A 12,562-nucleotide genomic window follows, 5' to 3' on the forward strand; every position below is an offset into this window, starting at 1 on the left:
GTGCATGTGTATCACATGCAAGTGTGAGGGGTCAAAGCACAGTTTTAGGTGCTGGTCTCATTGTCACCATATTTGAGACATGCTCTCTTTTTTGTTGTACGTCACTGCAGCGTACACCAGGAGAGCCGGTCTGCAAGCTTCTGATATTCTCTCACCTCCACTGCTCCTTCCCCAGGAGAGCTGAAATACAGGTGCTCACTACTGCATTGGACTTTGTTTTGTTTTCTGGGGATATGGACTTCAGGCCTCAGGCATGCACAGAAAGTGTTTTTACCACTGAGCCATCTCCCTAGACCCTTAGTCACTTTGCTTTCACGATGGACACTACCCACTCCACATGGAGTTTTGGCATTTTCCTAATTGTGACCACAACATAAACCCTTTACACTGTACAAAAATAATCTATCTTAAGGGTATTTTAAAAATTAAAATAGCAGCCAGGCATGGTGGTGCACACCTTTAACTCCAGAACTCAAGAGGCAGAGGTAGGAGGATCTCCATGAGTTCAAGACCACCCTGAGACTACATAGTAAAATTCCAGGTTAGCTTGAGCTAGAGTGAGACCCTACCTCAAAAAAACAAAGACAAAAACAAAAACAAAAACAAAAATAACTAAAATAGCAAATGCCATTCTTCCTAATGAATTAGTCTAGACCTTCATGTTGAGTTGGATGTCAACATTGCAGCCAAGCAAATATATGAATATTGATGACTTCTTTTTCTATATTTTTATCGCCCACTGCTGTGCAAACACCGATCGTGAATGTGGCAAGATATTCATCCAAAATCTTAGGGAATCTCTTTTATGTCTGTCTTCCATTAATTTGGGCCAGCTCCGACCATTGTGCACTGAGGATTTTCTGGGAACCACTGCTTATCCAATATTAATGAACTCTCTGGCACATTAGGGAGGTTTGGGACAAATGAGTCTTTGATGACAAAGCTGCATGTGACATCTGACACTGTGAGGAGGAACCCAGGGCACCCAGGACAGCGTAGACAGCCATCGTTCCCTCAGCAAGTTTGCTTTGCTAGTTACCGCAAAGTTGGCAATGACTCGAGATGACTTGTGGATGACTTATGTGATCTCACTGCCCTTTTCCTTTAGAAAGGGCAGCTGTTGTCTCACGAAGTTCTAAACTTTAATACTGAAGTTTCATGTGTGAGTGTGCAATACTGAACACTTATGGAAACACCCAACTCAGCCTGTTTTGATAAAAAGCAAAATGATCAGTCTTGAATATTTTAATATTTTTTTTGCTATGTATATGTGAAATGAGGTGTGTGTGTGTGTTGTGTGATGTATGGTATCCTGACTCATCGCTTTTTGGCCTGTTCTTATTTGAGCCAGGGTCTCTTATTGATCCAAGAGATGCTGTTTATTTTTTTTTTTTCCCCCATGAATCTCAGGTCTTGGCTCCCCCATGGGATTAGAGTTACTGATATACATGATCTCACTGAGCTGTTAATGTGGGTCCTAAGGATCAAACTCAAGTAATCTCTCAGGCCTCCTCAGGCCCTCATTCTTACACAGAAAGTGCTCGTAACCACTGAGCCATCTCTCCAGCCCTAAACCTGAATTTTATCAGCTCTTAGGAATAGGCCCATTCTGAGTTTCAAAGTGTTCCAAAATACTGTGATAAGCATCTAATTTTAGTCCTCAAGCCTGAAAAATTATTTTTAACAAGTCTATGATATAAGTGGGTCTTATCCTGGAGTTATTAATCATTAGAGAGGAACAACATGTTTGTACATATGACAAAAGCTTTATTTCGTGATGTCTATAGTTCCTAAATATATATATATATTTCTTTTCCAAGATAGGGTCTCACTCTAGCCCAGGCTGACCTGAAACTCACTCTATAGTCCCAGGCTGACCTCAGACGCACAGAGGAGATCCTCCTGCCTCAGCCTCCAGAGTGCTGGGATTAAAGGCATGTGCTACCGTGACTTACTAGCACCTAGATATTTGATATTCACCTTATTAAATATACTGACATTATCTTTTACTGTTATACATGGGAGGGGTAAAGGCTTCTTTTAAGTAGACCACATAAAATTAAGTGGCTTAGTAATGTGGATTCCATATCTGCTCCAGTTAGTTGTATCATTAGTGTCCGTACACTCAGTCAAAACCCCCAAATACAAATAACACCAAGGGCTTACATATCATTCTCATATTGGAATCGATTAGCACTCTGGAGTTCTGCCTTTGAAAATGACACAAGTTTCTCAAACTTGGTAGGGGACAGTTGGAAAGCATTTCTGGAATAAGATTTAGCATCTATGCCCATACTGCCCTGAATGTGCCTGATCTTGGAATAAGATCTGTAAAGTTCTTTTTCTTTTTAAATCTAAATGTAATTTTGTTTACAATAATAGTAAATCTAGCAATTAGAGGAAATTTTCCATAGTGAATCTTTGCTCTTTTCTAGCCCTTGTCCATGCTCCCACTCCTATGGACACACAGGTGGGGGAGGGGGCAGAACTGAGGAGGTAAAAGGCAGGGTGGAGAGAAGCAGGGGAGGGAGAGGGCAGAGTTAAGAGGAAAGAGTCCCAGGCTTTTCCTCGGTGCTGATTAGCTTTAGGCCCACAGCTTACAATGTTGGCAGGCAGGTAGCTGTCTCCATGGTAACAACAAGAGCAGCAGAGTTTTCAAATGTGGCAAGTTGCAGTTGCAAAAAAAAAAAAAAAAACAAAACCAGAAAATGAAATCTTCTATAGTCACTCTTAGAGCAAAATACCCAGTGAGGCCATTATTATTACTGATGTTGTTTTCTTGGACAAGTTTAAGGAGGAAACACTGGAAATTACTTATTCTTCAAAAAAAATGCTGGGCCATAAAGCTGTTTGTGGAACATTCCTTGTGTCCTTTTCAAAACTGGAATCTTAGGGCTGGGTAAATGGCTTGGTGGATAAACCCGAGGACCTGAGTTCAGAACCCAGGATGCTGGACACAGTGGTGTGAACTTGTCATACCAGTAATACTGGGGAGGTACACGCGGGGGGATTCTTTCAGCTTACTGTCTGGCTACTCTAGTCAAATCAGAGTTCTGGGCTCCATGGGACCCCAGTCCCAAAGAAGACAGTGGCGCCCCGCCGAGGACGACTCCTGAGTCCATCTTCACACGTGTGCACACCTGTATCAGCACCTGTACACTCATGATCACTGATGCACAAATGAAGATGCATATGCACACACACACGTGAAAAGTGTGAATAAATAAATTAAGACTAGAAATGGCACATTAGATTCATAAGCTTAACTTTAATCATGGGTTATTAAAACTAGAAACTGAGATATCCAGGTTCCTCCGAAGTTGCGTGTATACCAAATTTAACACAACCAAGGTTCAGGGAAGTTTACGGTCATTTGCATTAACACACAAACACACCTTGCTGGGATACCTTATCTTTGAGATAATGAACTAGAATATTGACTGACAAATAGACAAACAATATCTCAGATACTTGAACTCATGATCGCTGTCTGACTGCCTTCTTGTAAAACAAGATGGTCTGACAGATTTGCCACTGGTGTGAAAGGTGGGGCAGTCATAGTAAAGGGACACAGGCTCTCTTCAAACTTTCATACTGCAAATTCTTAGGAATTTCTGTTTCTTTCATGAAACATGAGCAATATTTGCTTTAATGTTTATTAAAACATTTATGGGTGGGAGCCATTCATTTGGAGGTCGCGGTGTGCCTTGGCCCACCTTGTGGGGACGTTCTGGAGGGTTTGAACATGGCAGAAGGGCTCACCTTGGTCTCAGTGGATTATGAAAGTTTTGGAAAAGTGCAAGGGGTGTTTTGCCGCAAGTACACCCAGGCTGAGGGACAAAGGCTCGGATCAGTAGGCTGGGTCCAGAACCCTAACTGCAGCACGGTGCAGGGACAAGTGCGAGGTCCCATCTCCAAGGTTCGTCCTGTGAAGGAATGGCTGGAGACGACAGGAGGACCTAAGTCTCACATTGGCACAGCAACGTCCAACAATGAGAAAGTCATCTTGACATCGGATTACTCAGATCTCCAAATTGTGAAATAATGACCTGAAGTTTAAGTTTTCAAGATAAATTCAGTAGTAGCTTGATTTGGTCTTGGTACATTGTATTCAATGCTACAATTTGTCAGCAAGTTATTTTACTATTTAAATGTTACTGTGTATTACATATCTGATAGAAGGAATACAATTGTGTACCATTCTCTCCAATAAAAGTACATTAGAACTTTAAACATATATATATATATATATATATATATATATATATATATATACACATACATACATACATATATATACATATATATATATATGAAATGGTTCATCAGTTGAAGGTAGTTCTTGCAAACCCTGCTGGCCAGGGTTTATTTCCTAATGCACTCATGCAAGTCAGACACAAAAAGTGGTGAAAGTATCCGGTATTTGTCTACAGCAGAAGAGGCCCTGATGCCCTCCCCCTCTCAATTCACACATGTACGCACACATGCTTATTAATAACTGAGAAGCACATTTTTACTGTATGTATATTTATTATTTCTCTATCTACAGTGAGAACATGTGATATTTGCCAGCTTAAAATGTCCATGCCTATGTGAATATTCAAGTTCATTCTATAAACTTGTGTGGGGGACACCATCAATTTAATATTTTAATGTTCTAATCTAAATTAGTTTAATCTAGAGGTGTCAGCTAGATGTTGGTTTCCAAATAGAAGTGTGTGTGTGTATGTGTGTGTGTGTGTGTGTGTGTGTGTGTGTGTGTGTTGCTACAGATGGAATTTAGGACCTCTACATGCTAGGCTAATTCTCTACCACTGAGCTATATTCTCAGCTCTAGAAATGCATTTAAAAAAAAAAACAATTTAAAAGGTCTTCATTATTTGCATCATTCATTTCACTGAGACACAACACTGGGAGCTTACAACCTTAGATGGGCTGGTATAAAAAAACATAATTAACGAAGTAAGCACGGGCAAGCTCGGGCTTACATGAATAATTCGAATGCATACTTGCATGCATATGAAGAATTTTGAACCTGTTATCATGATGTAAGGACAATCATGGTAGAAGGGGACCAGCCTGAGCGGCCTCTATCTAACCCCTCCCCGTTTTGCAGTACATGAAGATGATGGGCGTGAACTCCTGCAGCCACTTCTTTGCCTGGCTAATAGAGAGTGTTGGATTTCTGCTGGTGACCATTACATTCCTCATCTTTATACTCAAGTTTGGCAATATTCTTCCAAAAACAGACGGCTTCATTTTATTCCTATACTTTTCGGACTACAGCTTCTCAGTTATTGCCATGAGCTACCTTATCAGTGTCTTTTTCAACAACACCAACATCGCAGCCCTGATCGGAAGCCTCATCTATGTCATTGCCTTTTTCCCATTCATTGTTCTGGTTACAGTTGAGGATGAGCTGAGCTACGTCGTGAAAGTTTTCATGGTAAGTGGGTTGTTGGCGGGCCCAGTGTGGGATGTGAAAACCCCCCTCCTCCGTGTCACCTGCGACTGTCAAACTGAAAGTCCACTTGTGTGATGAAGAGTCGCAGAGAAGGTCACACAAGCCCAACTTAACTGTCCTAATGCCAGTCAAGCTGGTCTACATCAGCATCGTTTCAAGCACTACACACTGGACCACAAGTGATAATATTTAGAAATTATTTATGAACAGATAAATATAATTTAACAGAGGCTGAGGAGGGGGCTCAGCAGTTAAAGGCATTTCCTTGCAATGCTTGTTTGCCTGGGTACAATCCTCTAGCTGTGCATGGTCATTGCGCACACACACACACACACACACACACACACACACACATACACACACACACACACGTATGCATGCAAAGAAGTAAAGTATAACCTAAAATGCTCTAGATATTGTTAAGAGTTCTGACTTTTTTCTTTTTCCAGAACTTCTAATTATAACTATTTAGATATTTAAACTATGTGCCAAATTTTCATACATAGACATGTATTACAGCAATAAAGACAAATGCATTGACAGAAAACGCTCAAACTTGAAACTTCTTCTCCCTTTTAATTAATTAATTAATTTTTTTTATTTTTTTTTTATTTTTTATTTTTTTGGTTTTTCGAGGTAGGGTCTCACTCTGGCTCAGGCTGACCTGGAATTCACTATGTAGTCTCAGGGTGGCCTCGAACTCTCGAAGATCCTCCTACCTCTGCTTCCAGAGTGCTGGGATTAAAGGCATGCGCTACCACGCCCAGCTTAATTTATTTATTTTTTTTTTATTTCAAAGCACTAAATTAAGAATTAAGGTGACTGAATCTAAGGTTTAGAAGCAGAAGCAAATTTCATCCTGTTGTGGCCTTGCTGTTTATGGAAATAGGTCATGATTTTTTTTTTTTTTGGTTGTTGTTTTTTGTTTTGTTTTTGTTTTTTGAGACTGGGTCTTACTCTAGCTTAGACTGACCTGGAATTCACTGTGTATTCTCAGAACTCACAGTGATCCACCTGCCAAGTGCTGAGATTAAAGGTGTGTGCCACAAGGCCCGGCTCAGGTCATGATTTGGATCACTTTCATCCAGAACCAATTCATTTGGGTTTACACAAAACTTAAAGTTGTAATTTGTAGGAATTGTCAACATTCAACCAATTAATATTTTGCATTATTTTCATTCATAATACTTCTGTTACTTAAAATAAATTTATAAACATTTTCTGGCCCCTAATGTTACTGTGTTACTCTGTAATTACCCACTGAAGCTTTAATATATATTTTGCATTTTTCTTATTTCTATTTATTTATTTGTAGAGAGAGAATGAGAGGAAGTTCATGGCACACCAAGACCCTTTGTCACTCTAGATTCATGTGCCACTTTGTGCATCTGGCTTTATGTGGGTATTGGGGAACCAAACCTGAGATGGCAGGCTTTGCAAGCCAGTGCTTTCCACTGCTGAGCCGCCTTCCCAGCCCTCACATTTTGGATTCTTAACAAGCATTTTCCAGGTCAACATCTCCTACTCTGTTCTCTGCTCTTTCTCTCTTTCTCTCTTTTTCATAGTTGTAGCTTGAAGGTAAAGGACCTCTGTATTTTTAAATACACTTAGACAGTGAGCATCACTTCTTTTGGTATGCCCAACATATTAAGCACTTTAAGACCCCTGTGGGTAAAATGAATTAAATCTACTAGAACTATCATTGCTATTCATTTTCTTCCCAGAGCCTTCTGTCCCCAACAGCCTTCAGTTATGCAAGCCAATATATTGCACGATATGAGGAACAAGGCATCGGTAGGTTCATTTTCTTTGAAACTGGGTTTTATCTTTCAGAGTTGTGATCTGTTTCACAGAAGAATAAACTATTGTGTTCAATTTGTAGGTCTTCAGTGGGAAAATATGTACAAATCTCCAGTCCAGGATGATACTACCTCGTTTGGCTGGTTGTGTTGTTTTATCCTAGCTGATTCCTTCATTTATTTCCTTATTGCTTGGTATGTCAGGAATGTTTTCCCAGGTATGAGCATGAATCCTACAGACAGAGACTTTTCGTGGTTGTCATCCATGTTAGTCAGCTAATCCGTATTTTCTAAGAGTTGACTGGCCATATGTACTCTTCAAATACAAATACCAATGCTTCAAAACTGATCAAAATTTACAGAATACTTGGCTGGATTCTATCTCTCTTATGCCTTTTGAAGATGGAGTAAATTAAAAGTTCTGGCATAGTCTCAGGTCCATCCCATCTTTACAAGTTGGAATGTGAGACATGACAAGGCAAAATCCAACTTGCTTGACTCTATGGAGAACTCACTAGTTTCTGGAAGGACACCTGTAGGGCTCTCCTGGATCTTAAGGCGTTATCATGTATGGGCATTTTTTCCCATTGATTTTTATTTTTACGTGTGCATTTTGGTGTTACAAATAAATAAAACAGCATGGTTTCATTCCTATAAAATGTTTATAAAAAATGAACATATGCAGACAGAAAGTAGGGTAGAGGCAGGGATTATCAGCCTATGAGAGATGAAAAAGTTATGGTGGTAATGAACAATTCTAATACTGAAGTGTGGTGATGTTTGCACAATATCACAAATATCTTAAAAATCATATAACTGTACACTGAAATGGGTAAATTTTAGACCACGTAATTTTACCTCAGTGAAGCTATTTTTTTAAAAGAGAAGTTATCATCTTTTTTCCTTCACTCTGGTAACTGAGACCAAACTTCTAGTTTATATAATATTAAAACAATGAAATTACTTCCTGAAACATAAATAGTATGCTGCTATAGAGTTTCTGTTGCCTAATGTTAAAAATCATGAATCTCTCTTCCCAACGTCTTATTACTACAGGGACATATGGTATGGCAGCCCCATGGTATTTTCCAATTCTTCCTTCCTACTGGAAAGAGCGATTCGGGTGTGCAGAGGTGAAACATGAGAAAGACAACGGCCTCATGTTTACCAACATCATGATGCAGAACACCAACCCCACTGCCAGCAAGACAAGTAGGTCAATGGCATGTGTTATTATAAGAGAAATGGCAGCATTTACATGAAGAGTAATTTTAATTACATTTTTCTAAACGGCAAAATTACCATCCTTTTAGTCATGGATGAGTATGTCTACACATATGTGTTTGTGCCCTTGTGAGGATTAAATTGTGGCTTTTTCTGGGCTCATTAGTTCAGTTGGTTAGCATATGGTGCTAATTAGGCCAAGACTGTAGATCCCTTTGTGGTCTGGTTAGACACACAGAGAAAAATGTTGTTCCTTGGCCACAGTGTGCACCCCTAACTCCAGCCATCTGCTCCTGGTCATAAGTGGTACCCTCGGAATAAATGTGGGTGATTTAGCACAAACCATAGTGAATTCTAGAAAAACAACGCACAGCTCATGCCTTCCTGACATTGGGTAAGTGCTGCCATCTCTGTAAAGCAAGGATGTCCTATGTAAGTGGCTTGAAGTGGTACCTGCAAGAAGTAATGATAGAGAAATGAACTGGACTTTATAAACCATAGATCTGAGGTAACCTTGTCCATATAAACTCACAGCTTGCAGGCGTATATTCCATAAACTGGTAATATCCTCCCAATCAGAAGATGAATGCTTCATCTCATCTTTTGAGTATTTAAGATCTGTTGAATAAAGGTTAACATAGAGTTATGATACCACCTTCAGAATTGCTTTTCTCAACAGAGCAGGCTAGTATAATAAAGTAAGAAAGCAGCTGAAGACTGTAATAAATCAACTTTTTTTTAGCTAAAAGAATTGTGTTTATAGAGTTTTCAATTTTTAATTAAAACCTAGCCCTAGCTCCCATTGGCTTATGTGTGAGCTTACAACTTTTCCTTTATTTCTCACCAGGTCCTGAATATATGTTTCCCTCCAACATTGAGCCTGAACCTAAAGACCTCCCCATTGGAGTTGCCCTGCATGGAGTCACCAAGATGTATGGCTCAAAAGTTGCTGTTGATAACGTCAATCTGAACTTCTATGAAGGGCACATTACTTCATTGCTAGGGCCCAATGGCGCTGGGAAAACTACAACCATGTAAGTTACCTTTCAACCCTCACATCAAAGAAGGACATTATTTAAACCATGGCTTTTAATAAAGCAAGCTCTTTTATTTACTAAAAGAAAAAAAAAAAGAGCAAAGTGATTCCATCCCCCTGATGCAATAAGAGATCTAGATTTGTACACGATAGACTGGAATCTAAATCAGAGGTCCCAAATGTGAGCTCAAAGGCCATCGCAGGCCACCAGGTGATAGGTTTACTTGCGCCACTTAGGGTTGGAATTCCCAGTGTTTCTTATTGTTTTTACTTGGTGTGCATATGTTTAAATGACTTTGCTAATAAGAGCACATGAGTATCTTGGGCATGTCCCAGGCTGCAGCAGGCTGTTCACTGCGCAGCGCAGAGCACATGGTGGGGCAGGCACTATTGGGACAGGGGTTACTGGTTGAGGCTCATTAGTGGCTCCTCTGTTCAAAGCACGTGTACTTTCTGGTTTATCCCCGGTCACCCCCGCCCCCCATCTACCATGCTGTGGCATCCTCCCAATCTGTTGCATTTATTTACATTCCTATGCGGCCATCTATAAATCTGAGTTTGCACATCCTGGCATGAAACACACAGCCCAGCTACCCCTTACAGGAAGCCCTCACCTTGGTCACAAGGAAACAAAAGAATCACCACCATGAGGCTCAGACCAAGGTCAAGATCAGGTCACGGCTGTCCTTATCCTCTGTGCACTCCTACAGCACTTTCCTGTATGGGAGGACAGGGAGGATGAGGAGTCCAGTGATTTCTTTTTTCCTACGGCTGGGGGAAGGGGGTGGAACCCAAGAGTTTATTGGGTTACTTACAGGATAGCATGAAGGGTGGCTTACAGGAGTAACAGATGACTCAGACACAGTTAGAGAAGTCTCCACCAGGATACTGCACCACTTACAGACAGCTCCCTCTCCAATGATGTTTTTAAAAAAGTATTTTTAGCTGGGCGTGGTGGCATATGCCTTTAATCCCAGTACTTGGGAGGCAGAGGGAGGAGGATCACCGAGAGTTCGAGGCCACCCTGAGACTACATAGTGAATTCCAGGTCAGCCTAGACCAGAGTGAGACCCTACCTTGAAAAACCAAAAAAAAAAAAAAAAAAAAAAAAAAGTATTTTTATTTATTTGCAAGCATAGAGAGAAAGGGAGAAGAGTCAGGCAGACAGAATGGGTATGCCAGGGCCTCCAGCTGCTCAATGAACACCACATGTGTGCATCTGGCTTTATGTGGGTACTGGGGAGTCAAACCTGGGCCGTTAGGCTTTGCAAGCAAGAGCTTTACCCACTGAGCCATTTCTCCAGCGCCCCCCCCCCCGTGATGTTTTCTTTTTGTCTTGTGTGGTGGTACATTTGTTTTTGTCCATGATGCGCCACAGAAAGCAGTCCACTTGCTCTGTATCCTATTTTGAGTCATCCTGGGTAAGCTCGGCAACTGTGAACATGCTGAAATTAATGTGTTTTTGTAAATAAAAGGACAAATGAAAGTCATGATAAAAATGAGCACAGAGCCTCTCACTTGTGTGACCTGTTTAAAGCCAGAGTTGCCTTTCTATTGAGAATTGAATGCCTGAAAAGCAAAATAGCCAATAGGAAAAAAGAGGCCAGTAAAGAAAAGAGATAGAGAAAGTGTTTGAAGAGACTATCATTGTAGCTGGGAATGTCCTAATTATTGTTATGAATATAAACCTTTAAATATAAAGAATGAAGAATGTTATTTGTATTTCAATGTGTTTTATGGGGAAATTTTATTATTATATCAATTCCCTATTTAGCCCACAAACCTTGCCAGATGCTGGTTAGATATTGGGACCTGGCAATGAGCAATCAGGTTCTTTTCCTGGCCTCATGGAAATTACATTGTAATTATTAACTGCTAGCCCAGCTTACTCACTATGTGAAAGATGATGATGACCAGTTATCTAGATGGTGGGACTCCAGTCCCCACGTAGAGCGTGGGACTGAAGGTGATGCGACTTTAGGGACAGAAGAGGCAGGAATTTAGACATAGGCTAGACATGTGGTGATGGCTGTTGCCCCCTCGTGGTGGCTGTGAAGAAGGAGAAATGTCAGTGGGGTTGGAGATCCAAGAGAGAAGGGTGTAAAAATGGTTTCTGGATTACAAACTTGTGCAACTAGGATATGAATTTATCACACAGGAAAAGAAGTAAAAAACGTATGAGCCTGTGAGTAAGACAAAGTGAGTATCTGAGTCTGAGTGCCTCGTGAGACATGTCATGGAGAAGTGGCACTGTCCGTTGGATTGACAGAACAAACCTGAGAGTGAATGATGGGATCTGGGCTAGCGATATCAATATGTGGCTTACCAGCCTGTGCTACAGGATACCAGGGAGGTGCATGTGCTTGTTCAACAACAGAATACACTTTCAATTAAAAAACACACAGTTTAGAGATTAGAGGCGCACGCCTCTAATCCAGCACTTGGGAGGCACAGGTAGGAGGATTGCTGTGAGTTCAAGGCCACCCTGAGACTACATAGTGAATTCCAGATCAGCCTAGAGGGAGACCCTACCTCGAAACAGATAAATGAGAGAAAAGAAGCACATGGGCATTTTATCATCATTACTTATACCATCAGAGCATCATGTAATCTTTGTGTAACACACTAATTAAAAACTTGAAGATAAATTTCTTCTTGTTTTTGTTCTTTTTGTTCTTCTTCTTCCTCATCCTCCTCTTCCTCTTCTTCTTCCTTTTCCTCTTTTTTTTTTTTTTTTTTTTGGTTGTTTTTGTGGTAGGATCTTGTTCTAGCCCAGGCTGATCTGGAATTCACTATGTAGTCTCAGGGTGGCCTCCAACTCATGTTAATCCTACTTCCTCTGCCTCCCAATTTCTGGGATTAAAGGCATGAGCCACCACAACCCACTCAGATAATTTTATTCTTTATACTCACCCCTTTCATTCATAGCTTTACCTTGCTGGAGAGATGCACTGTAGCATGTTTGCTTCCCAATCAGATAAATTTAGTCTTACTATCTAGCTTGAGTGCTTGGTCCCTACCTGATTTGTTGTTTCTTCC

At 40.6% G+C, this 12,562-nt stretch overlaps 2 protein-coding genes across 2 annotated transcripts in view; both read left to right on the plus strand.

The window, feature by feature from the left end:
* Abca12 (ATP binding cassette subfamily A member 12) overlaps positions 1–12,562 on the plus strand; it is a 183,608-nt gene that overhangs the window by 122,612 nt on the left and 48,434 nt on the right. The window contains exons 24-28 of the mRNA XM_045148359.1: positions 5,117–5,446; positions 7,189–7,258; positions 7,347–7,481; positions 8,320–8,475; positions 9,335–9,521. Coding sequence (XP_045004294.1) covers positions 5,117–5,446; positions 7,189–7,258; positions 7,347–7,481; positions 8,320–8,475; positions 9,335–9,521 — 878 coding nt within the window. The remainder of the gene's footprint in view (positions 1–5,116; positions 5,447–7,188; positions 7,259–7,346; positions 7,482–8,319; positions 8,476–9,334; positions 9,522–12,562) is intronic.
* Positions 3,746–4,045, plus strand: LOC101598059 (acylphosphatase-1-like). Its single transcript, XM_045147562.1, has one exon. The coding sequence runs from the start codon at positions 3,746–3,748 to the stop codon at positions 4,043–4,045; it is 300 nt and encodes a 99-aa protein (XP_045003497.1).

This window comes from Jaculus jaculus, chromosome 4, assembly GCF_020740685.1.
Source record: "Jaculus jaculus isolate mJacJac1 chromosome 4, mJacJac1.mat.Y.cur, whole genome shotgun sequence".
Taxonomy (NCBI): Eukaryota; Metazoa; Chordata; class Mammalia; order Rodentia; family Dipodidae; genus Jaculus; species Jaculus jaculus.

Bases quoted from the DNA above. Each gene is read 5' to 3' on its own strand.
- LOC101598059 (XM_045147562.1), top strand. From the start codon at position 3,746: ATGGCAGAAGGGCTCACCTTGGTCTCAGTGGATTATGAAAGTTTTGGA.